The sequence below is a fragment of the Pleurodeles waltl genome, chromosome 2_1 (assembly GCF_031143425.1).
Source record: "Pleurodeles waltl isolate 20211129_DDA chromosome 2_1, aPleWal1.hap1.20221129, whole genome shotgun sequence".
NCBI classification, from domain to species: domain Eukaryota; kingdom Metazoa; phylum Chordata; class Amphibia; order Caudata; family Salamandridae; genus Pleurodeles; species Pleurodeles waltl.
Window position 1 is genome coordinate 544,203,572 of NC_090438.1, and position 27,260 is coordinate 544,230,831.

The 27,260-nt window shown below is 43.0% G+C and overlaps 1 protein-coding gene across 50 annotated transcripts in view; it reads right to left on the reverse strand.

Annotated features, from left to right (window-relative positions):
• Positions 1 to 27,260, reverse strand: part of CLASP2 (cytoplasmic linker associated protein 2) — a 1,425,897-nt gene that overhangs the window by 817,632 nt on the left and 581,005 nt on the right. For all 50 annotated transcript variants that reach the window (XM_069214594.1, XM_069214706.1, XM_069214671.1 and 47 more), the window contains one exon: positions 24,422 to 24,557. In XM_069214594.1, coding sequence (XP_069070695.1) covers positions 24,422 to 24,557 — 136 coding nt within the window. The remainder of the gene's footprint in view (positions 1 to 24,421; positions 24,558 to 27,260) is intronic.

The window sequence follows — 27,260 nt, forward strand, 5'->3', positions numbered from 1 at the left end:
GAACCACTTTATGTTTATGTATTTGTATAAAGGGTTCTTGAATAGTAAATGCTTGTATCTCACTTACTCTTCTAAGTGATGTGATAGGTATTAGGAATGCTACTTTCCAAGTCAGGTATTGCATTTCACAAGAATAAATGGGTCCGAATGGTGGTCCCATGAGTCGTGTTAATACAATATTGAGGTTCCACGAAGGTACTGGTGGTGTCCTTGGGGGTATGATTCTTTTTAGTCCCTCCATAAATGCTTTAATGACTGGTATTCTAAAAAGTGATGTTGTATGTGTAATCTGCAGATAGGCAGATATTGCAGTGAAATGTATTTTAATGGAAGGGAATGCTAGATTAGACTTTTGTAGGTGTAATAAGTAACCTACAATGTCCTTTGTGGAGGCGTGTAGTGGTTGAATTTGATTAGTGTGGCAGTAGCAAACAAATCTTTTCCATTTGTTTTCGTAACAATGTCTTGTTGTAGGTTTTCTAGCTTGTTTAATGACCTCCACACACTCTTGTGTAAGGTTTAAATGTCCAAATTCTAAGACTTCAGGAGCCAGATTACTAGATTGAGCGATGCTGGATTCGGGTGCCTGATCTGTTGTTTGTGTTGTGTTAACAGATCTGGTATGTTTGGTAATTTGATGTGAGGTAACACTGACAAGTCTAACAGTGTTGTGTACCACGGTTGGCGAGCCCAGGTTGGTGCTAGGAGTATTAGTTTGAGTTTATTTTGACTTAGTTTGTTGACCAGATAAGGAATGAGTGGGAGAGGGGGAAAAGCGTAAGCAAATATCCCTGACCAACTGATCCATAGTGCATTGCCCTTGGACTGAGGGTGTGGGTACCTGGACGCAAAGTTTTGGCATTTTGCGTTTTCTTTTTTTGCGAATAGGTCTATGTTTGGTGTTCCCCAGCGGAGGAAGTGATCCTGTAGGATCTGGGGATGAATTTACCATTTGTGAGTTTGCTGGTGATCTCGACTGAGATTGTCGGCTAACTGGTTCTGAATACCTGGTATGTATTGTGCTATCAGGCGAATGTGATTGTGAATTGCCCAATGCCAAATCTTTTGTGCTAAGAGACATAGTTGTGACGAGTGTGTCCCCCCTTGTTTGTTGAGATAATACATTGTTGTCATGTTGTCGGTTTTGACAAGAATGTGGTTGTGGGCTACCAGTGGTCGAAATGCTTTTAATGCTAGAAACACTGCTAGCAGTTCCAAATGATTTATGTGAAGTTGTTTTTGTTGATTGTCCCATTGACCCTGTATGCTATGCTTGTTGAGGTGTGCTCCCCACCCCATCATGGAAGCATCTGTTGTGATAACAGCTTGAGGCACTGGGTCTTGGAATTGCCGCCCTTTGTTTAAATTTATAGGGTTCCACCATTGAAGCGCAAAGTGTGTTTGGCGGTCTATCAACACTAGATCTTGAAGTTGACCCTGTGCTTGTGTCCATTGTTTTGCTAGGCAATGTTGTAAGGGCTGCATGTGTAATCTTGCATTTGGGACAATGGCTATGCATGAAGACATCATGCCTAGAAGTTTCATTACAAATCTTACTGGGTAGTGTTGGTTTGACTGTATGCTTGATGTTATATTTTGGAACGCTTGGACCCTTTGTGGGCTTGGAGTGGCCATTGCCTTTTGTGTGTTGAGTGTTGCTACCAAGTATTGTTGTATTTGGGATGGTTGCAGATGTGATTTCTGGTAATTTATAGAAAACCCTAGTTTGTGTAGAGTTTCTATGACGTATTGCGTGTGAAGACACTGTTGTTGAGTGTTGGTTTTTATTAGCCAGTCGTCTAAGTATGGGAATACGTGCATGTGCTGTCTCCTTATGTGAGCAGCTACTACTGCTAGGTATTTTGTGAATACCCTTGGGGCCATTGTTATCCCGAACGGTAGCACTTTGAATTGATAGTGTACGCCATGCATCACAAACCTTAAGTATTTTCTGTGAGAAGGATGGATGGCTATGTGGAAATACGCATTCTTGAGATCCAATGTTGACATGAAGTCCTCCTTTTTTAGTAAGGGAACCACGTCTTGAAGTGTTACCATGTGGAAGTGGTCTGATTTGATGAAGAGATTCAGGGGGTCATTTTAACCCTGGTGGTAAAAACCGCCAGGGCGAATGACCGCGGTAGCACCGCCAACAGGCTGGCGGTGGACCGCTGGGCATTCTGACCGCGGCGGTTCAGCCGCGGCCAGAAACGGAAAGTCGGCGGTGTACCACCGACTTTCCGCTGCCCTTGAGAATCCTCCATGGGGATTCTGACACCCCCTACCGCCATCCTGTTCCTGGCGGGTCTCCCGCCAGGAACAGGATGGCGGTAGGGGGTGCCGCGGGGCCCCTGGGGGCCCCTGCAGTGCCCATGCCAATGGCATGGGCACTGCAGGGGCCCCCGTAAGAGGGCCCCACAAAGTATTTCAGTGTCTGCTATGCAGACACTGAAATACGCGACGGGTGCCACTGCACCCGTCGCACCTTCCCACTCCGCCGGCTCAATTCTGAGCCGGCGTCCTCGTGGGAAGGCTGTTTCCCACTGGGCTGGCGGGCGGCCTTTTGGCGGTCGCCCGCCAGCCCAGTGGGAAACCCAGAATGACCGCCGCGGTCTTTCGACCGCGGTACGGTCTTCTGGCGGTTCCCGCTTGTCAGTGTTCTGAGATCTAAGATAGGTCTTAACGTTTTGTCCTTTTTTGGAATTAGGAAATATAGTGAGTAGACGCCTGTTCCTTTCTGATGGTTGGGTACTAGCTCTATTGCTTGTTTTTGTAATAGTGCTTGCACTTCTATTTGTAATAGGTATAAGTGTTGTTTGGACAGATTGTGTGCCCTTGGTGGCACATCTGGCGGGAAATTTGTGAATTCTATGCAATAACCAAGTTGGATAATTGATAGGACCCATGCGTCTGTGGTAATATGTGTCCAGTTTTGATAATATGCAGTTAGTCTTCCCCCCACTGGTGATAAGTGTTGGGGTTTTGTGACATTGAAGTCACTGTTTGGTCTGGCTTGTTTTGGTTGCCTGGACCCTTCCCTTTCCTCTCGGGAATTGTCCTCTGTAGGAACCACAAAACCCTCCCCTTTGATATTGTGCCTGATAGGTGGGTCTGGTTTGAGAGGTGGAAGGCTCTAGTGTTTGCTGTCGAAAACCTCCTCTGAATTGTGGTTTTCTAAATGTGCCTCTGACTTGTGGGGAGTAGAGCGCGCCCATGGCTTTGGCCGTGTCTGTGTCTTTTTTTAAACTTTTCAATTGCTGTGTCCACTTCCGGCCCAAACAACTGTTCTTGGTTAAATGGCATGTTCAACACCGCTTGTTGGATTTCTGGCTTGAATCCAGAGCTTCTTAACCATGCATGTGTGCAAATGGTTACCGCCGTGTTGACCGTTCGTGCTGCTGTGTCTGCCGAGTCTAGTGCGGGCCTTATTTGGTTGTTGGAAATGGCCTGTCCTTCTTCCACAACCTGCTGGGAACGTTTCTGGTGTTCTTTGGGCAAGTGTTGTATAATGTGTTGCATCTCGTCCCAGTGTGCCCTGTCGTAGCGAGCAAGTAGGGCTTGCGAATTAGCGATCCGCCATTGATTGGCTGCTTGTGCTGCCACTCGTTTGCCCGCTGCGTCAAACTTTCTGCTCTCTTTGACAGGCGGTGGAGCGTCTCCTGACGATTGAGAGTTTGCTCTCTTTCTTGCTGCGCCTACAACCACCGAGTCCGGTGTAAGTTGTGTTATGAACACAGGATCCGTTGGGGGAGGCTTGTACTTCTTCTCCACCCTAGGCGTGATAGCCGTTCCTTTAACTGGCTCCTGGAATACTTGTTTTGCGTGTTTGAGCATACCCGGGAGCATTGGCAGACTGGTAGGAAGCGTGGGTGGATGCCAAGGTGTTAAACAGGAAATCATCCTCTATTGGCTCTGAATGCTTTGCTACGTTGTGGAACATAGCTGCCCTGGATAGTACCTGCGTATACAGTACTGTCCTCTAGAGGTGACGGCTTTGTTGGATAACAATCCGGACTGTTATCCGATACTGGTGCATCATATAAGTCCCATGCATCAGCATCATCCTGTGTCATCCCTGTATGTGTGGGTGACTGCATTGGAGGTGTTCCCACTGGAGACAGTTGTGTTAAGTGTGGTGGGGATGGTTGTGGTGAAAACCTTGGTGGTGGGGATTTTTCTCTACCCACCTTCGCCTTAGGCTGCATTTCTGTCTCCTGAAATGCCAGTTTTCTTTTAGACTTGATTGGAGGGAGAGTTTGTATTTTTCCAGTCTCTTTCTGGATATGCAACCTCCTTTGTGTATAGTCCGGTTCGTCCATACTTAATTCCTGCTCAAACCTATGTCTTTCTTTCATTTGGCTGGAAAGTCCTTGCTCTTCTGTGTAAGAGCTTCTTTTCAGCCCAAAGCCGCTTTTTTCGGTACCAAGGTTTCAGATATTGTCTTTTTCGGTTCCGATGATATTTTTCTCACTTTGGGTTGAGTCGAACTCTCGGTGTCGAGAGCGTTCGGTGCCGGAATCTCGACCGGAGTCGGAAGTCTTCGGCAAATCCCTGGCCTTTTTCGGTGCCGATGTTTGGTCCCCTTCTTTTCGATGGGTTAAGCCATGGCCTGTTGGCGGTGGCGTCCCCTTGGCCTTAAAGATCTTTGTGTGAGATTTGGAGGGGGCAGGTTTACTCACTGTTCGCTGCACCGTCGAGGTTCGGTCACTTTCGGATTCGTCTGAGTCCGATCCCTGGATGGAAATTCTTTCCTCCTCTCCGACGTTGAGTTGCTCTCTCGATGTCGATGCCATTTGCAGTCTTCTCGCTCGTCGATCTCGTAGGGTCTTTTTAGAACGAAACACTCAACAAGCCTCGCAAGTATCCTCCCTGAATTCCGGTGATAAACACAGATTACAGACCAGGTGCTGGTCTGTATAGGGATACTTCGAATGGCACTTCGGACAGAAGCGGAAGGGGGTCCGGTCCATTAGTCTTCGAAGATGGATGTGGTCGGGCCGACCAGGCCCCGGTGAAGAACGGAAAGGCCGAAGGGCCGCCGGAGCGCTCTTGCTGTCGGTGCTGATACAATAACACTAACCCGGTACCAAACGAGAACAATACCGTTGAATTCCCGATTCGAAATACGGAGCGAAGAGGAACACGTCCGAACCCGATGGCGGAAAGAAAACAATCTAAGATGGAGTCGACGCCCATGCGCAGTGGAGCCGAAAGGGAGGAGTCCCTCGGTCTTGTGACTCGAAAAGACTTCTTCGAAGAAAAACAACTTGTAACACTCCGAGCCCAACACTAGATGGCAGGATAATGCACAGCATGTGTATCTGCAGCTACACATGCCACTGAACATATATTTATATGTTGGCACATCCTTCAGACAGATCCAGATTTACAGGATTGTGTTTGTAACACCCCGGCATTAACTTTCCGGAAGGGTAGGTCGCTTAGAGATAATCTCAGCCCCAATATGGTGCTGAGCAGCACCAATTTTGAGAACAAGAGATCTGATATCTCAGGGTTTTTCTGTTGTCATCAGTGCAAGGCATGTAGATACAGTAAAGATTGCAAAACTGTAATATGGGGCACTGGTCAAAATGAACACATCATAAAGGGATTTTTTACATGCAATACTGATTTTTGTGTGTATTGTTTACGTTGCCCTTGTGATAAGATATACGTGGGAAGTACGATTCATAAAGCAAAAAAGAGAATGTTAGAACATGTGAGAGCCATTCGTAATTTTGATCGTAATTACCAGGTGGCACAACACTTTCATGAAGTACATCAAGGTGATGAAAAACAACTTTCAGATGTGGTTTGTGATCAAATTAGACTCAATGTACGAGGAGGAGACAGACAGAGAATGCTACGTGTCCTCGAATCTAAATATATTATCAAATTTATGACTATGTTTCCGAATGGGCTAAATTTGAGTGAAGAAATGAATACTCACCTTGGCAGTTAATCGATTATTGTTTTGGAACTTCCGAGCTTCTATGATTAGAATTGTTTTATTAAAAAAATGTTTTTTTTTTTTTTTAAAAGATGTTTCATTAATCTCTATTGGATATTTTAACTATAATTTTCTTTGGGGTTTTTTCATATGTACAGCACTTTATCTTGATAAAGGTATTGAATTAATGGAAATTCTAACATGAAATAGAAGGCCACCTGCCTAAGTGCTGAATATGCATTTTGCAATATATTATTACACATTTATAAATAAATAATGATGTTGAGATTAATATATTAGGCAAATTGACAATTAGATAGCTAAGAAATTATATATATTATTGGTATCCTCCTTGAGGCATGTTGCTCTATATACCTTTACAAGATGGCACTTATGCTTTCAGGGTGATACATATGAGCACAGTGGCATGAGTCCTTTGTTTATGTCTGTGTATTTGTAAAGGGTATTTATTCTTGTTGTGTGTAATATACCCCCATTCGTGAACAAGGCTACGGCTGAAACGCGTTGGGAGGAAGTACATCTTTTCACTTTCTTTAATATATTTTGAAACTGTCCGACTGGTGTCTTGAATTTCTTTCCGATTGGGTGAGATTAATTTTTTTAATATATATATGTATGTATATACACACACACACAGACTTACATTAATTATACTTATCATGAGTAGTAAAGGTATGCATTGTAAAAGCACCAAAAAAAGCATGCATGCTAAAAGCTGCATAGTTAATACAGCAATGTAATGGATGTTTCCTGTAGTTACTTGATGGTGAAAAGTTACAAAACAGGTACAGAATACTCTGTTCTTTTTAGCCTTGCCTTTGATTCCGACTCCACGCTCACTGACCCTGTCCCTACAGCAGTATCTATATGCTTTTTAATGCAGTTCGATCTCTGCATTGAATAGTTAAATAATGTCTGAAAAAGCTACTGATGTTAGCATATGGTGTCCTGCCTTTCTTGACCTTCATTATATAGCTTTTTCTTTTTTTTTTATATTGTGCCAGATTAACCTGTGACCTGTATTTAACACAGTTTTCTATTCATTGGACAGAATTGTACAAAAAACGTATCTTCTGGCTACAAAGGGAATAGAGAAAAATAAACTTACCTAGTTAGTGGCTTAAGTGCACTTTATGTGACTGGAAAGCCCGGGTTCAAATGTCAGCTTTCCTGGATGTCTAAATTGCTTGATCTAATTCAAATCAATTTACTGCATGTGTCTAATTTACTTGAAAGTGACATTTGACAGCACTTCAGAGTAATTCAGTTTAATATGGACTCTGTACAAAATACTCACATGTATGTTTTATTAGCCTGTAATGTTCCACCACTGATGATGATAATAATGGCCACGATGTAAGGAAGATATAAGTTACTTACCTGTAACTGTAGTTCTCCAGTATTGGAAACTTTCATAGATTTACATGCTTGAATACTTCCCAGACGTCGAGATGGGAGTTCCCGGTGTAATATAAAAGATATACTTAAATGTATACAAACATTACATGCATTAGGCCTTAAGCTTAGTAACATATCACAGTCATTTTGTAAAAAAAGACCCAAACTCAAAATTCAACAAATCAGGTTGCACCACCTGCTAGAAGCCTCCTGTGAGGAGCTGCCTTCCCTCAAATTTTCCACCGCACGTCAGGCTGGAGAGTCTCCTTTCAGCTCTGCTCAGTTTTTTCTCTCAGAAACGTATTTCCAAGGATTTTGAAATTTACATCCCTTCTACTGGTGCTTCAAACTGGCTGCCATGTCAGAGACACCAAAAAAGGGGCTTTTCAGATCCTGTGCGACCTCTCTGAAAAAGAGATTATATGTGGATGACCCACATGAAGACTGTATATACTGCTTATAACCAAATCACAAGACCGGAAACTGCAAGATATGTAGGAAATTTTCTGCAAAGACTTTAAAGGACAGAGCGGGTCGTCTTCTTTTGTGGCTACAAAAATGTAAATCTGGCCATCCAGCCTCTGACGATGACAGTGCCTCACCTTCTATCTCTGTCAGAAAGACGCCTATTAAAAGACATAATGAGGGCTCAGATATTAAGGAGCTTTTTCTACAATTCAGAGGGGTAGCGTTATCTTACGTACCAACCCTAAATTTATCCCCAAAGTACCATTGGATGTTCATATTAATGAGCCAATAGTACTGAAGTCCTTCTTCCCACAACCTCAAACTGGAGCAGAAAGATCACTCCATTCTCTTGACTTGAAAAGATGCCTCAAATTCTACTTACATAGAACAAAGTCAATCAGGAAATCAAACCAACTCTTCATAGCCTTCAGTGCACCCAGAAGGGGGCATCCAGTTACTAAACAGACTATTTCCAAGTGGATTTCGAACAAGATAGCATTTTGCCATCAAAAGGCTGGTGGACCTTTGGACAATAGACTACGTGCACATTCTACTAGAGCGGTTTCCACCAACGTGGAAAACGACACATACTTTCACAAAGCACTATTGATTAGATGCTGAAACGCTCCAAGAAGCAGCGGTGGGCCAAGCATTCCTTAGACATCTGTTCCAATGAAGGTGACCCATTTCCTTATTCCCGCCATGCGCTCCTACCGTTTAGTACCATGTTTTCTATATAATAATAAATTTGCTTGTGTAATATAAATATCAGGCATGAATTTATCTAAATGCTGATCTCATTTATGATAGAATGTTGTTATTGCATATACAGAAAATGTGCTAGTCACTGCTTGCTATTCTTATTCAAGCATGTGAATCTATGAAAGTTCCAATACTGGAGTAAGAAATAAGTTAGTTACTTGTAACTGTAGTTCTCCAATATCGGAAACTTTCATAGATTCAAATGCGGCCCACCCACCTCCCCTGCGGAGGTCACCTTCTCTTTTCTCAGTGTTTGTTTAATATTGTAGCACTTATGCTCCAAATATCTGAGGGAAGGTAGCTCCTCACACGAAAAATCTAGAGGGTCGACAAGAAGGTAGTCATCGGCAGAGGTGTCGTTGACGGGAGCATCGTCGATGAGAGCATCATCGACGGGGAAGTCATTGGAGGTATCGTCGGCAGGGCCGTCAACGTGAGGTCTATAGACCGTGGTGACAAGATGGCCCGCCCCGTCGCCGAGGATGAAAGAATTCGTCGATGAGGATCCTGAGGGCTGCTGCCATCAACACTGAAATAGTGACTATGGTTGATGTCACTGTTGATGATAGGGTTGTTGACGAGAACGTCGTTGACGATGGTGCGGTCAACGGTGCAGATCTTGGCTTCTTGAATTTATGTTTAATTTGAAGAGGCAGTCTTGGGGGCTCAGAGAGAGTTATGGATTTTAAGACGGAGCCTGACCCTCTCGGAGTGCCAGACTGCATTTTCTTGGCAGGGTTGCAAATTTTTGAGGAATAACACCACATAATTGGTTCACTCTGTTCAATTCTGATGTTGTCAAGAGGGAGGGTTAAAGAATGCTAAGTGGAAACGCTACCATATATTTTTCTTAAAGATGTTTTTGTTGTATGTCAATAGAGGACAGAAAGCAGGATAATAGACAGGTATGTAGGAACAAATTCCATCATACATGTACAGAATAACAGTACCACATACATTTATGAAGCGTTTGCAATTTCTAGAATTTCACTGTATACCAAACTAATCTATAATAAACTGTTGTTCCCCACCCCCCTGCCCAGTTGTCACTGCTTTACCTACCAACACAGGGAAACAGAGTAATGGACCCTGTAGTGCTTAAAAGAAAATGTTATAGTGGAAAGATTACAACAGTGTGTCAGCGATAGGTGCTGTTAGACCAATGCCTTGTGTAGTTGCCTAGATGTGGCGAGAACTAGTAAATGGAAACCGAGAGTGTATGTGTTCAGGGATATTTATGGTGGGAGAGTACTACCCTCGGTTTAGTCTTTAAAGCCCTCCACCAAAATATTCCATGTCTGTACAATATTTTCTCTGAACTGCTCTTTCCTCTCTGGGCAACAGGATGCTCTCAGATAAAAACTAAGAGCGAGACCTCAGTCTCACTTATGATAGTTTGAAGAAGTGTATCCCTGCAGTGCAGTGTGAAATTCCTAGAACAGCCAGGTTGAGGAACTTGGTGGAGGGTTTCTCATACTTAGGGTGCGGGCCTACGCCTAAGAGGACCACTTCTGGGTAATTTGTTAGACCATAGCAAATCTTTGTTGCTAGCATCCCAAAAACTCTCTGCCATTATGAAATTAGTGTGGGGCAAGACCAAAGCGTATGAAGCAAAGCAGCATCTAACTACATACAGCAAGGTCATGCAGCTGTGGCTCTAAGGTATACTGTGTTAATCGGACAGGTGTAAGATAGGCTCAGTTCAGAATAATAAACTGAATATACTTAAAACGGCACCAGTGGGATACTTTGTACGGATAGTCCAATATTTCAGCCCAGTTGATAATGTGCAGAGGTTTGGCCATTTCGGTTCCCCTGATAGTACACAGAGAAGCCCTGAAGTGGTCTCTATGTTGCAGGAAAGCTCTGTATAACTGTCCTATCAGTTTGTCACCAGCCTCTACGGTGTACGGTTGGTGCTAGGTGGCAGACATGACAGTCCATTTGATGACTGCTTAAGGTTTGGAATTCTAGTAGCGCGCACTCAGAAAACAAATCCCCAAGTTTTCAGATGCCCTGAGCATAGTCATCCTGTGTGAGTGGGAAGGCCCATAAAAGTTAGCGCAGTAAGTCCTCCTTGAACTCTTTACGCGTAAACCCCATGTCATGCAGGGGGAAGCCAGACAGCCAGTGAGCAAACCACCCAATGGAGCTGTGCAGCAAAATAATAGCATCTTAGTCCGGAAGGAGTAATGCACCTTCAGTCATTGGTAGCACTGACGGTGTCCAAGTGCCTGAATCAGATATGGAACGTGTCTGAATAAGGATCAAGAGAGGAGCAGGGGAAGGTTAGCACCACCATCTTCACTAGTCACATACAGCCCATTACAGAGAGTGGAAGAGAATACCAAAAAGCAAACTGGGCTTGGAGGGACCGTGTCGCTCTTTCCAGATTATCATCCTGTAGGTCAGTGGATGGAATGGTAGATATTAATCCCAAGGAATTTAAAGGGATTCCCAGTTCACTCAAGAGCCTAACTTTATATAGTCGGGAAACACTACCATATGTTAAAGAAACACTTCCTATGTTTTAAAATCTTTATCATGGCCTTACATTTTGTTTAATTTACATCCCAAATATTTTGAAGATTCTACATGTACTTTGGCACTTAAGAATGAGCCAGATTACTGGTTTGGCCTTGGCTCAACGGAAAAATCATTTTAAGACAAGGACAGAGTGGGTAATTGCCCAGCACAACCTTCCAAAGGGTCTGACGCCTGCTCACCCATCAGAAGCATGGCCTGTGGGCCAGTGCAGCGGCAGTGTTTGGCAGGGTGAATGAGTGCTTCTTGTTCAACCTCTTGACAGTGTCTCTTCTGTTTCCCTCCTCTCTGCTGAGACAAATCCCCAGGTACCCAATTCTTTGCAATACTCATGGCTGACCTATCTTATCTGATTTTAGGTACTTTCCCACCTTGGTCTTCTCTTCCTTATATGTCTGGTTCTTTGCAGCAACCCAATGATTCAGTTGCTGTGGATCTCCCAACTGATCTCGATTTCAACCTACTTTTTAATTCTGTTTGTCTGGTATTTTGGGCTCCCAGTTCTGATCCAAATGTAGAGTCCTAGAAGCACAAGCTAGTGTTCTGAGACTACAGACAAGTTTTGGGTACCTCACAACCTGACATTAGGTGTAAAACCGTTGCACACACCACACCATGTGCTCTGCCTCAATATATATATATATATATATATTTTTTTTTAGGTTTTAAGTCCATTGGAGGTTGACGTGAGCCAGATATTTTTGTTCAACGCATTTAAACTAGCAGACGGTCCCTTACCTTAATGTTTGACAAGCTGTTTGCCTTGGGTATTAAAATGTTTAAAAACATATAATCAAAATGTTGCTGTTGCTTTCTCTCCCACAAAGGTTGGGTAAATTTGGGTAGGAGTGGTTACCTATACGCAGTGCCTAAGGGAAAGAATTTACAAGGACGTAATATGTCCCACCTGAATGTAGAGGCAATTACAAAAATATTTTAGTGAATTAATAATGCCATGTAGAAAACAATAAGTAAATCACACTGATAAAGTAACAGAGTATATCTTTTCCTTGGATGCGTCTGTAAAATTGGCCTTTTGGCCTGATTTTATTTTCCTGATTTGTGGCCCCTTCCTTCCCCTGAATTTTGACCCTTAGTCCTATCCACAATTTGCCTCTATGCCAGGTGTTCACCGTAAGTCCAAGTACTGAGAACAGTGGAACAGTCTTGCAAAAGTGAGGAGGGAAGCCCAAGTCGCTGCTTACAATATCTGCCACAGGGACTCCTCTAGCTAGGGCTGAAGTAGCACATTTAGCTCTAGTAGAGTGAGCACGAATACCTTCAGGAATCCATCTTGATAGAGTCCTCCTATGTACTTTCCCTTCAGTTTTCCAATGTACCCCACAAAGGGTTGGTCATCCAGTCTGAATTCACATGTCCTATTCACTTAGAAACTATTAGCTAATTTGGGGTCCAAACTTTAAAATCTTTTCTCCTCCTTGGTTTGGTGAGCGAGGAAAAAATGTGAAAAGTGTGATTGACTGACCCAAATGCAAGGGAGTTACCACTTATGTCAGGAAGGCAGCCCTGGTTCTCACACTAACCTGTCAGGAAAGAATGTGGTGAAAGGAGGTTTTACATTAGAGGCTTGAAGCTCACTAACTCACCTTGCAGATGTAATGGCAACAAGAAAAATCATTTTAAATGTCAGCAGTTTCAAAGAACAACTGTGAATGTGTTCAAACCAGGAATACATCAGATACGTCAGAACCAAATTTAAATCCCACTGAAGAATAACAAAGGGAGTGAGAGGACATTTATTTCTAAGCCCCTTAATGAGTCTCACAACTGCATTAGATTTAAAAAGGGATGGCTGATCTGGCAAACAGATAAAAGTCAAATGGGCTGATAAATAAACCCTAACTATAGCAAATGCGCAGCCTTGCTGGGCTAGAGAGGGCAAAGGAAAATGTCACTTACCCAGTGTATATCTGTTCGTGGCATTAGTCGCTGCAGATTCACATGCTGTGCATAGTCCGCCGTCTGGTGTTGGGTCGGAGTGTTACAAGTTGTTTTTCTTCGAAGAAGTCTTTTCGAGTCACGAGACCGAGGGACTCCTCCTACTTTGGTTCCATTGCGCATGGGCGTCGACTCCATGTTAGATTGTTTTTCCCGCAGAGGGTGAGGTAGGAGTTGTGTATGTTAGTAATAGTGCCCATGCAATGGAATGACTAAGTATGTACAAAATGAAGCTTAAAGTAATATATTTACAAATGTACAAATGTTGAAGATTACTTCCAAACGGCTACAGGCTCCCGGGGAGGCGGGTGGGCGCATGTGAATCTGCAGCGACTAATGCCACGAACAGATGTACACTGGGTAAGTGACATTTTCCGTTCGGTGGCATGTGTAGCTGCAGATACACATGCTGTGCATAGACTAGTAAGCAGTTATCTCCCCAAAAGCGGTGGTTCAGCCTGTAGGAGTGGAAGTAGTTTGAAATAAAGTTCTTAGTACAGCTTGACCTACTGTGGCTTGTTGTGCAGATAACACGTCTACACAGTAGTGCTTAGTAAAAGTGTGAGGCGTAGACCATGTGGCTGCCTTACATATTTCGTTCATTGGAATATTTCCTAGAAAGGCCATGGTAGCACCTTTCTTTCTGGTTGAGTGTTCCTTTGGTGTAATAGGCAGCTGTCTCTTTGCTTTAAGATAGCAGGTTTGGATGCACCTAACTATCCATCTAGCTATACCTTGTTTTGATATTGGATTTCCTGTATGAGGTTTTTGAAATGCAATATATAGTTGTTTTGTTTTCCTAATTAGTTTTGTTCTGTCAATGTAGTACATTAGTGCTCTTTTGATGTCTAATGTATGTAGTGCTCTTTCAGCTATTGAGTCTGGCTGTGGAAAGAACACTGGCAATTCTACTATTTGATTTAAGTGGAACGGTGAGATGACCTTTGGTAAGAATTTTGGGTTGGTTCTTAGAACTACCTTATTTTTGTGTATTTGAATAAATGGTTCTTGTATAGTAAATGCCTGAATTTCACTTACTCTTCTTAGAGATGTAATGGCAATGAGAAATGCAACTTTCCACGTTAAGTATTGCATTTCACAAGAATGCATGGGTTCGAAAGGTGGACCCATGAGCCTTGTCAAGACAATGTTGAGGTTCCATGAAGGAACAGGTGGTGTCCTTGGTAGTATTATTCTCTTTAGGCCCTCCATAAACGCTTTAATGACCGGTATTCTAAATAGGGAAGTTGAATGAGTAATCTGCAGGTAAGCAGATATTGCTGCGAGATGTAATTTTATGGAATTGAAAGCTAGATTTGATTTTTGTAGATGTAGTAAATATCCTACTACATCTTTTGGAGATGCATGCAATGGTTGCACTTGATTATTATGGCAGTAACAAACAAATCTTTTCCATTTACTTGCATAGCAGTGTCTAGTGGATGGCCTTCTAGCTTGTTTTATGACCTCCATACATTCTTGTGTGAGGTTCAAGTGTCCAAATTCTAGGATTTCAGGAGCCAAATTGCTAGATTCAGCGATGCTGGGTTTGGATGCCTGATCTGTTGTTTGTGTTGTGTTAACAGATCTGGCCCGTTGGGTAGTCTGACATGAGGTACTACTGACAGGTCTAGTAGTGTGGTATACCAAGGTTGTCTTGCCCATGTTGGTGCTATTAGTATGAGTTTGAGTTTGTTTTGACTCAATCTGTTTACTAGATATGGAAGGAGAGGGAGAGGGGGAAAATAGATCTATTTGAGGTGTTCCCCAAATTCGGAAGTAAGTGTTCAGGATTTGGGGGTGAATTTCCCATTCGTGGACCTGTTGGTGATCTAGAGAGAGATTGTCTGCTAGCTGGTTCTGGATCCCTGGAATAAACTGTGCTATTAGGCGAATGTGGTTGTGAATTGCCCAATGCCATATTTTTTGTGTGAGGAGACACAACTGTGTCGAGTGTGTTCCCCCCTGTTTGTTTAAATAATACATTGTTGTCATGTTGTCTGTTTTGACAAGAATGTATTTGTGGGTTATCATTGGTTGGAATGCTTTCAACGCTAGAAATACTGCTAACAATTCTAGGTGATTTATATTGAACTTTCTTTGATGTATGTCCCATTGGCCTTGGATGCTGTGTTGATTGAGGTGTGCTCCCCACCCTGTCATGGAAGCATCTGTCGTTATCACGTATTGTGGCACTGGGTCTTGGAAAGGCCGCCCTTTGTTTAAATTTGTACTGTTCCACCATAGAAGCGAGATGTACGTTTGGCGGTATATCAACACCAGATCTAGAAGGTGACCCTGTGCATGTGACCATTGTGATGCTAGGCACTGTTGTAAGGGCTGCATGTGCAATCGTGCGTTTGGGACAATGGCTATGCATGAGGACATCATGCCTAGGAGTTTTAAGACCATCTTTGCGTGTATCTTTTGTGTTGGATACATAGCTTGTATCACCTTGTGAAAATTTTGAACCCTTTGTGGACTTGGAGTGGCTATCCCTTTTGTTGTGTTTTTTGTCGCTCCTAAGTATTGCTGTGTTTGACACGGCAAAAGGTGTGACTTTGCATAGTTGATGGAGAAACCCAGTTTGAAAAGGGTTTGTATAACATAATCTGTGTGGTGTAAACACTTTGTTAGCGAGTTGGTTTTGATTAACCAATCGTCTAGGTACGGGAACACGTGTATTTGCTGCCTCCTGATATGTGCAGCTACTACTGCTAGACATTTTGTAAAGACTCTTGGTGCTGTCGTTATTCCGAACGGCAACACTTTGAATTGGTAATGTATTCCTTCGAATACGAACCTTAGGTATTTCCTGTGTGCGGGATGTATCGGTATATGGAAATACGCGTCTTTTAGATCTAACGTTGTCATGTAGTCTTGCTGTTTCAGTAGTGGTATTACGTCTTGTAACGTGACCATGTGAAAGTGGTCTGATTTGATGTAGGTGTTTAGTGTTCTGAGATCCAATATTGGTCTCAGACTTTTGTCCTTTTTTGGTATTAGAAAGTACAGTGAGTAAACTCCTGTGTTCTTTTGTGTTTCTGGTACTAATTCTATTGCGTCTTTTTGCAGTAATGCTTGAACTTCTAGTCCTAGAAGGTCTATATGCTGTTTGAACATCTTGTGTTTTTTCGGTGGGACGTTTGGAGGGAGTTGGAGAAATTCTATGCAATAACCATGCTGGATAATTGCTAAGACCCAAGTGTCTGTTGTTATCTCCTCCCAAAATTTGTAGAACTGGCTTAGCCTTCCCCCCACTGGTGTTGTGTGAAGGGGTTGAGTGACTTGTGAGTCACTGCTTGTTTTGAGGGGTTTTTGGCCCTTGAAATTTTCCCCGGTTTCTTGGGAATTGGCCCCCTCTGTATTGGCCCCGAAAGCCTCCCCTTTGATACTGTCCCTGGTAGGTAGGTGGTGTTGTTTGTGAGGTGCTGGCTTGTGTGGCTTGACCTCGAAACCCTCCTCTGAAAGTAGTTTTGCGAAATGTGACAAATGTGCCTCTGCCCTGCGGGGAATAGAGTGCGCCCATGGCTTTAGCTGTGTCAGTGTCTTTCTTTAATTTTTCAATTGCAGTGTCCACTTCTGGTCCAAACAATTGTTGTTCATTGAACGGCATATTGAGCACTGCCTGTTGTATTTCAGGTTTGAAGCCGGATGTGCGCAGCCATGCGTGCCTCCTTATCGTTACAGCAGTAGTTATAATTCTTGCAGCTGCATCTGCTGCGTCCATAGAAGAACGGATTTGGTTGTTGGATATGTTTTGTCCCTCTTCAACCACTTGTTTTGCCCGTTTTTGGAATTCTTTGGGGAGGTGCTCGATGAGATGCTGCATCTCGTCCCAATGGGCTCTGTCATATCGCGCTAGGAGTGCCTGCGAGTTGGCGATGCGCCACTGATTTGCAGCTTGTACTGCAACCCTTTTCCCGGCTGCATCAAACTTTCGGCTCTCCTTGTCTGGAGGTGGTGCATCGCCTGATGTGTGCGAGTTGGCTCTTTTACGAGCTGCTCCTACGACAACTGAATCTGGTGTCAGTTGTGATGTGATAAAAGCAGGGTCTGTGGGTGGTGCCTTGTATTTCTTCTCCACCCTTGGGGTTATTGCTCTGCTTTTAACTGGCTCCTTAAAGATTTGTTTAGCGTGTCTTAGCATTCCAGGGAGCATAGGAAGGCTTTGATAATTGCTATGGGTGGAAGACAGGGTGTTAAAAAGGAAGTCATCCTCGATAGGCTCTGAATGTAGCGATACGTTATGAAACTCTGCTGCCCTAGCTACCACCTGAGCATACGCTGTACTGTCTTCAGGTGGTGAGGGCTTAGTGGGGTACGACTCAGGGCTATTGTCCGATACTGGGGCGTCATAGAGATCCCATGCGTCCTGGTCATCTTGGCTCATGGTGGTATGAGCTGGTGATTGTGACGGAGTCTGTGCCGGTGATATAGGAGTTGCCGGTGGTGGAGAGGGTGGTGGAGTTACCTTCTTCACCACTTTTGCTTGTGGTGTTTTTTCTTGTTGTTGGAAATCTAGTTTCCTTTTCCTTCTGATTGGGGGAAGGGTGCTGATCTTCCCTGTACCACTTTGTATAAAGATCCGCTTTTGCGTGTGATCTACAGCTGTTGTCTGTAATTCCTCCTCAAACCTGTGTTTTTGAAGTTGGGAGGACAGTGATTGTTCCTCTGAGTAGGAACTGGCTTTCGGTTCGGTTGCTGGGCGTTTTGGCACCGAAACCGTGTCTTTTGTTGTTTTCGGTTCCGAAGAGATTTTCCTCTTTTTCGGTGTCGTACCTTCTTGGCGTCGACCATCTTCGGTGCCGCTATCCCTGTGGCGAGCAGCTTCGGTGCCGCTGTCTCGGTGTCGACCCTTTTCTGCGGCAGTATCTCGGTCCAGAGATTGCTGCGTGCCTGTGTCTCGACCTGAGTCGGACGATCTCGGCAGCAGCTCGCCCTTTTTCGGTGCCGATGGGCGGTCACCTACTTTATGGGTTGAGCCATGGCCTGTGGGCAGTGGCGTCCCCTGGGCTTTGTCTGTTTTTCTGTGTGATGCTTGTTTCGACGTCTTACTCACGGTTTCTTCGACGTCGAATTCTTCGGAATCGGATCCGTGGATGGAGAATGTTTCTTCTTCTCCCTCGAACCGTTGTTGTCCTGTCGGCGTGGACGCCATCTGCAACCTTCTGGCTCTTCGGTCTCGGAGCGTTTTTCTCGACCGAAACGCTCGACAGGCCTCACACGTTTCTTCTTTGTGCTCGGGTGACAGGCACAAGTTACAGACCAAATGTTGGTCTGTATAGGGGTATTTACTGTGGCATTTAGGACAGAATCGGAACGGGGTCCGTTCCATCAGTCTCGATGTTGCACGCGGTCGGGCCGACCAGGCCCCGACGGGGGATCGAAATTACCCCGAAGGGCTACCGGAGCGCTTCAAGATTCGGTGTTGATTCTAATCTAACCCGATACCGAACGAAACAATACCGACAAATTTTCCGCTGATTCTGACTAACTTTCCTACCCGAAACACGGAGCGAAAAGGAACACGTCCGAACCCGATGGCGGAAAAAAAACAATCTAACATGGAGTCGACGCCCATGCGCAATGGAACCAAAGTAGGAGGAGTCCCTCGGTCTCGTGACTCGAAAAGACTTCTTCGAAGAAAAACAACTTGTAACACTCCGACCCAACACCAGACGGCGGACTATGCACAGCATGTGTATCTGCAGCTACACATGCCACTGAACATATAATTTCTTAGATAAATGAGCTTTTAAAGGGTCTAGCGAATCATCACAGCATTTAACAAGCTTTGCCCATCTGCCAGCACAAACTGATTTGGTGAGGTATCTTCTGGATGATAACACAATGTCCACCACTTCAGGGGGAAGTGAAAAGGAACTCAGGTTGTCTTGTTAAATCTCCAAGCATGTAGGTGCAGGCTCTGGAAGTGGTGGTGTAAAATCTGGTCCGGCGACTGCGAGAGGAGGTCTGCCCTGAAACAGTGACTGAGCAAAGGGCACGGGGAGAGGCTTTTGAGTCTGCATATCACACTCTTCGTAGTCAGCCTGGGACAATCAAGACGACTTGCATCCAGTTGAGTCACCACTTCCTCAGCACTCACGTAATCAATGGTATGGGAAGAAACGCAAAAAGCAGACAGGAAGTCAGCTCAACTGAAATGTGTCCCCCAGCACTCCCTGCTTTGGATACTGGCGGCTGCAGAAGTACAGGCAGTGCGCGTTCTCTCGAGTGGCAAAGAGGTCTAACTGAAGAGTCGCCCATGGATGAAACACTTAACAGGCCACTTCTGAAAGATACCACACATGATTGGTTAAATTATGCAGACAGACTGTCTGCACATATCTTGAGTACTCGGGCCATGTGATTTGCTATCAAACAAATCGGATGCTCCTGACCCAGTACCAGAGTCGAAGAGCTTCTCTGCAAAGAAAAGACAGTCCTGCTTCCCTCGCTTGTTGATGTGCCACATCAAGATAGTGTTGTTTGTCAAGACTTAGACAGGCTTACTGCAAAGGGGAGGCAGACAGGACTTGAGAGCCAGAGGTGTCACCTGCAATTTTAACAGACTGATATGAAACTACTGTTATTCTGGAGACCAAAACCAGATCTCCAGCTTCCTCCGAAAAGCTCCCCACACTGGGATGGAGGCACCCTGGGTCATCTGAAGGGGAGAGTGAAACAGTTTCTCCTGAGAAGGTGTATCAGTCAAACTCCACCATTGTAGATCCACTGCAGTGTCTCTAGAAATGTTGAAAAAGCCCTTTAGATCTCCATTGTGTTCAAACAAGGACCGTCCAGTGTGGAGGCACCACTGGAGGGTCCTTGTGCCAGCTGAATGTTTGACCAATAAAATGCAGGCATAAGACCTTCAGGACTGGAACCTTCACTACATCTTGAAACATCGGACTCGTAGCCTGAAGCTCAGAATCTTCTGAGAAGGGAAGGTCCGATTCAAAGTTGTGTCCAGGAATGCCCCTATAAAAAGGGTGTACTCAGAAGGCATGAGCTGAGATTTCAGCTTGTTGATGGAAAAACTCAAGTCGAACAACTGCTAAATTGCTAGCTGCAAGTGATGCAACACCAACTCCAAAGAGCTGGCTTTGATGAACCAATCATCCAGGTAAGAAAATACTGGTATTCCCGACCTTCTGCGATGGGCTGCAACTATCACCATCAACTTCCTAAAGACTCGAGTAGCGGAAGTGAGGCAAAATGGGAGGACAGCAAAATTATAGTGTTTGCATCCCACCGTGCAGTGAGGATACTGGCTGTGCAATTGCAGAATGGGGATATGGAAGTAGCAATCCTGCAAGTCGACTGACACCATTCAGTCTTCTATCTACATTGCAAGAAAACCTGAGCTACAGTCAGCATCTTGCCCTTTTTGTTTTACGGGTCCAAGGGGTTTTTGTTACTTGGGTTAAGCAGGTTCAGGGTGTTGGAAAATGATACATATTTGTTATGTTTCTAGTGAGGTGCTAAGGGGTGGTGGTGTTGAGATATCAGGAACACAGGGGGATCTTACATAATGTTAATGTTGCACATATTTTGTTAATGTATTGACTACCTATAATAGAATTCGGTCTTAGTGGAGGAAAACATTTAGGTTTCTCTCATATGGCTGTAAGGTCAGGCATTCAGTTAGACTGTTTGGCCAGTGGGGAGAAGTTCATCATCAGTGTCAATGACAAAGTGGACTGAGTCTTTTGTCTCTAGAGGTATGGGGGTGAAGTCATAATAATTGTTCTGCTCTTTCAGGTGGGTGATGCAGTAGGGGATTATAATTCACCCGCACTTTTTACGGCTTGTTCTCTTGTGCTTGGATGAATGAGTCTAGAGGGATGCTGAGAAAACTGGCAACCCCTGGCTAGGACCTCTAGTCCGAGTTTGAATTAAGTGATCTGCTCAGGTAATCTGTAGCAGTGTGGAAGGCAAGCTGTCAGGCACAGGATCCTATGAATCTGACTCCTGAGTCCAAAAAGGAATGTACCATCTAGCCTGTCTCTAAGGGAGAAGAGCGGTTTGGCTGTGAAGCATGAGGAGACTGTAGCCAGGTGGGGGTAGGCCCTAGCTCAGGGGGTCCTCTCAAGTCAGGGCGGCAGCTCCAGGTAGGTATTCAGGGCTAAGATGCAGTGTGCCTTTTGTGAAGACTAGTTGGGCAGAGGATGCAGAGAACCCACTTAAACTGTCTGGAAAAGCAACAACGGCTTCTTCCTACTGTCCAACTCGTTGAGAGGATGAGAAGCTCAATTTGGGCAGATAGGGACTAAGCACAGGAGTTTTACAGGGTAAATGCTAGGCACCGCAGTTTGCTGAGGGCTAATGTAAAACTAATTTATCTTAAAACTAAGGGCATCAAAAGAAGACAGGCAAAAAAATTATTTCTACAGAAAGTTAAGTTTCTGTGAAAAATAGCTGAAGGGCAGAGCCTAAAGTTCAGGACAACTGCTCTCCAGAGTGGAAAACAGAAACAGCTATAATTACTCCTATACTCCATTATGAGATGGTGCTACACCCAACTGCCCTAACCACTTTAGCAAGACTGTGGTGTATCCGTTCTCTGAACATTTCGCCCAGCACTTTCTCCTGTCAAAAGAATAGAATTAAAATAGACGTTTAACCTGGTTAAAGGATTATAGCAAAATCTCATCACATAATGAAATACTTAAATTAATAATTTACAGTTTAGTTACTAGTGACTAATAGCATGCGATTTTTTGGTCCATTGAAAGTTTGTTGAATACAGACCACAGAGAGCCACTGTTGTTCTATCGAATGCAGTGTTAAGCAGCCACAATGCTATCTGGGCTTGTTTAAAACAAATTGTGAGCTCTGTTATGTTCATGGTCTTTCCAAAGTAAAGTTATGTCTAGACAGTATGCAATGGAATGTTGCTATACATTGCTAAAGTTGGGGCCACATAGAGGTATAGCTGATAGAAGTTTATTTGTATGCATGCTATTAGTGTCTAAGAAATGCTTCATACAATGAAGCAAAACTGAGATTCTGCCGACAGTGGCACTATCAACTACTGCTGTGTCTTCTTCCTCACTTATACTGGTAATCGTCTGTTAAGGGAGCAGCAGGTCCACAGAGTGCAATGTGAGGGTGGTCATGGATTTAAGAACTTGACAGTGCACGTTATCAGCTGGGAAGAGCAAGAGGATTGTTGTGCTTCTACCATTCAGACCCAGTGATAGTTCAATTTGTGCAAATTGTTGTTGTACCAAGGCATCTTCAGAGACATAAGGTGAGTAAGGGAGAGAGAGGTAGCTAAATGTTGTATATGCTCCAATCCTGCTCTCAAGTACCCAGAAGGGCCAAACAAAATGCAACCCTTACTGGTTCTTACTACATATATACTTCAAAGACAATGATGCCCCTCACTCAATATGGAAATTGTTATTACTGCGTTTCTTTAAGCTGGCTACTCAGTATTAACAATGTTTAATGGGCAAGTCTGGAAATGAAAGCAAACAGGTTACTTCATATACTGTCAAACTTATAATTACACTGAATAACGACTGAGAGTCTCTCTTTCTGACCCATGCAGACTGATAAAAAAATACAAAGAAGAGAATATTCCACAATGTGCTACATGGTTGTGACGCTATCTCAATTTAACCAACGACTCCATCTTGACCACTGACTCCATTTTGTGCTTAGCTTCAAATGCAGTCACATTGGTGGCGCAGATATTTTTCCGTGCAGAACCTATTAACATGTTTTCGCTTTGCTCACCAGGGAAAGGAACATAATATGGGGGAAGAAACCTGATAAGTATGTACCAGGCTGAGAAGGTTTATAGTATAGAAGGGTACAACTCGGTCTTGGAAATACACTGTAAGATCTGGCCAGTCACTAGGGTGTATTTTCAACACTGACCTAGTACAGCCAGTGCTTGAATTTCACAACTTACTCAAAGGGAGGGGGTTTCTAGAACCTTCCTCTTAAGTTTGTTTAAGGTATATAAGGTGGGGAGGCTTGACACGGAGGGAGAAGGAACTCATTTCTCGGGGTGGATGCATTGCTCAGAGTACTCCTATTGGGGTCGTTGTCTTTTGTATCAGTTGTCACGGGTTTCCCACTTGACGCTGGCAGACAAAGGATGATGTTGGATTCAAGCCCCATGGTGATGCATTTTTAATTCTTAATATCTAGCTTTACTGTGTGCATGCATAAATATACGTAGTCACTATATATATATAAATATATATATATATATATATATATATATATATTTTCATTGTTGATGTATTGCATTTTGTTTTTCTTATAAATCTTTTTATTAAAGTACTCAAATGCTCAGAATACAGCTCATGTCAACATCACAATATGGATAACAAGTTGCCTTTAGATGATAAGGGTAGAGTATTTCAAACACGTATTTCTGTTAGTTGGTGTCCTTTACTGTTCGTCTATCAGCCCATCATTATGTATAGATCTTTAGAACCCATGTTCTCCCTCCGTGCTCCGGTGAGTTACCTAGCCTTACCCTATGACATGTAATGTTCATAAACCTCTGTAGCTACGCCAGTGGGGCCAGATTTTATCGTATTTCTTGGTACAGCCCCTACCTTTATATATCTCCTATTTGACTAGGTGACACCAATCTATATTAAGCTTCCATTCTCTCACCGACGGGGGTTCACTTGCTCCCCATACTTTGGCTATGTCCCTTTTGACTACTCCTGCTGCTAGATGTATTGCATTTTCTCTTATTATTATTCCACTGCTGTGCTTGTTTAAGAGCTGCACGTGTGTGCTGCATTCACATTAAGTGCTCACGTTATTATCTTCGTTTAGCTTGGGAAGTGCCTTTATATATTCATTACTCAGACTAAGAGTGCTGCATTCTTTGCAATCTTTTTATTTTGTTCCCTTTCAGTCAGGAGCAAAGCAGAACAATGGTGTAAAACAACCCAAGAATAGTATTAATGTCAGAACAGAGAGGCAAAGCAAATAGTGGTATGTTCAATGCTTCAATAACGCTTAAAACTAAAAATGAGCTTTTTGGATTGTACACACACACTGTGTAATACTACATGTATACACCTGAACTCGAGTTACATAATCAGCTCAACCTAAATCTAATAGACAGTCAATAATTGTAAATGTTCTATACACATGTCTGTGAACAAAAATGATGATTTGCTTATATTTTAATTTTAAAATGCTGACTTTGTATTAGTATGTAACCATTAGTATGTAACCAAAGAGTGCCCTTTAGGCACACTTTGACACCGTTAAAGGCCTGTTCCACAGTTAACAATATTACAAATAAAACTAATTAAAACGGATATCACTTACTCGAATAATGATTCGGATTGCAGCACATCCCGAGGTAGCCATGACTTTGGCGCAGTTGGGAACCAGATTAAAAAGAGGAGGCACAATGGATTCTGCTCCATGGTCAAACTTGTTGCCCAAAACTGTTGAAATATGTCTGTTTAAAAGAAAAAAAAATAGTTAGGTTTCATGACAACAGTGTTCATGTGACATGAGAAGCAAAGGTTAATTTGTTTTGGTCGATGCCTGGTGGGCTCCAACCAGCACTTTTAGGGGACCAGGGCTCTCAGTCCCTTCCATGGGCATCCCTTTAGCACATCAGCTAAAAACTTTCCTTTGAGGAGTAACACTGGCTTCAGCCTTACCTGGTCGGTCCTTCCTTTTTTTTTAAAATATGTTTTTAATATTTTTCAATTAGATAAAGTCAAATAGCATATTTCATGTCAGTATTCAAGTACATTAAATTAATATAACCAGAAACAAAGTAAAACAATAAGATTGATAATAAACAATATCCAAGGATAGCGCAGTGCCAAAAAGAAATAATAAACTAAGCATTTATTTTTAAAAAGTATCATCAGCTAAATACTGTGGCTCAAATATAGTTGAGATATATGCACCCCTTGTTGCCCTTTATCCTCAGAATGGATGCCTCAAACTAGTATACCAGAGAGAGCAGTGCCCACCACTCACATACTCTAGGGGATGTGAAACTAATCAACTGCCTCGCGATGCACAAACGAGACGCTATAATTGCAACCGAGATAACAGTAGAACACATGGTGCTAACCTCAGGTTTGAGTACCAGCATAATATCCTTTACAAAAAGTGTACATTAGACCCCAAGTGCTGGAAAAGCAGTGCAGCTACATTAGTCCATTACTCATTCAGAGAGGGACAGCCAGCAAACGTGTACAAAATCTGCTGCTGGTAACCCACAGTTCGCGCTTAGCACAATAGCTCTTACTACTGATATTAATGCCCTGCTTATTAATTAACTCTGGAATGTAATATAATATACAGAGGGTTTTGTATTGCTGAAGTGTTAGGTTGACGGCCACCACTGAACCACTTATGATATCAAACACATTAGATATTTCTTCTGGTTGGACAACCTAACCAATCCTGCGGTTCCACTTACTTACAAAACTTGTCAGAACGTCCTCTCTACTACTGCACATAATACTATATAATTTGCTAATCGATAGCTTACCCACTGTAGTATACAAATATACCAGAGTTTCTGGATCAGCAATAGAAGCGTCATAAACAGGTTAGAAAATAATCACAAATTTGAAGATACTTGAAAAAATGACTGTCATAGAAAATCAAAGTATTTGCAATACGCAAATGTACATATCCCATGATTGTCACATAGCTGCCCAACACTTTCAGATCATGAAGACATAATAATCTGACGACTGTGTCATTAAAGATGGGAGAAAAATTAGGGTTTCCCCACAGAGGTGTGAAAGAGTGGACACCAGACACGAAGTATTTAGAGCACATTTCACCCCAAATCCAACATCTATTTTTAACAATCTTAAAATGCACCTTTTTTAAGTCATTCAGATCGGAAAGTCTACATAAAAAAACTTGAAATCAGCCCCGTAGCCTTTTCATATCCTAAAGCACACGTATCAAGATTATGGTCAGGTAGAAGGTTCCTAACACGAGTGTTGAATGCTGCCCAAAAACAGATCTTTAAATCAGACAGAGAAAATCCGCCCTAAATAAAAGGGTGCTTGAAAAATCTAATGGCTTGCCTGGTTCTCTTATAACCGCATATAAAACTATTGATAGCCTCAACTAATCGCTTGAAAAAAAGAGTAGGTGTACACGGAAGGGGGCTGCCAGAAACAGTTAAAGAACTTTGGGGAGTATGTTCATATTACAGCAGCCAAAAATGCTCATGGGAAGACAACTCCAAGTCCTCATCTTAGCAGTACATGACAGCAGGAGTGAGCTGTAATTCAATTACAAAATCCTCTCTACTTTACTTGAAATCTTAACTGCTAAAAAAGAAGCAGCAGGGACTATCCCAGAAATTATTTTGTCTGTCTGAAAATTAACTGTAATTTATGTTTTAAATAATTTCCATGTATATCCAGCAATTGTCCTAAACCTCTCAGACTCTAATGTAATTTGACGATTAGCTTGAGTAGGAACAGATGAATATACCACACCATCATTAGCGCAAGAACTGATTTGAATTACAATCCCATTCAGTACAACTGGTTGAATCTAACAGTTCTTACTGAGTGATCTTAAGTAAGGTTTTAAATGGAGAGCAAACAGAAGGTGGGATAGCCGACATCCTACCCATGTGCCCCGACATATGCTGAATAGAGAGGAATCACCCTAGTCAATGGACTTCAATAATATGCGCCTATCGCCAATACCCATAGCATGTATATTTAGTCATAGACATGCCCAGGAAACCTTATCGAATGTCTTCTCAGTGGGCTGACTGACCTTAAGGACTGTTCTCACTGCGACTGAACTCACCCTCAGTGTGACCCAACTCCCCTACACTCACTCTTGTGAAAAATAGATTTTTTTTCCATAGCTGCCTAAGACGCTAAATAAGTATAAAGTAAGATAGTTAGGTATGCAGTCACAATATTTAAATACATTTTAATTAAACTTGCTTGGTATAAACACGATCAACCAAAACTTCTAAACACTGTGTAAGTCAAATCTTCCAGGTGAAAGTCAGCAGGGACACTAATGAAACCAGGAATGCTAATTTCATAATAATTACACCCCAGCTACATGACTGAGCACAACTCTCCTTTAAGTCTGCTCTTGCCATTGCTGAAGGCTAAACTGCTGAAAACAAATCTGTTTTCCCATTCAG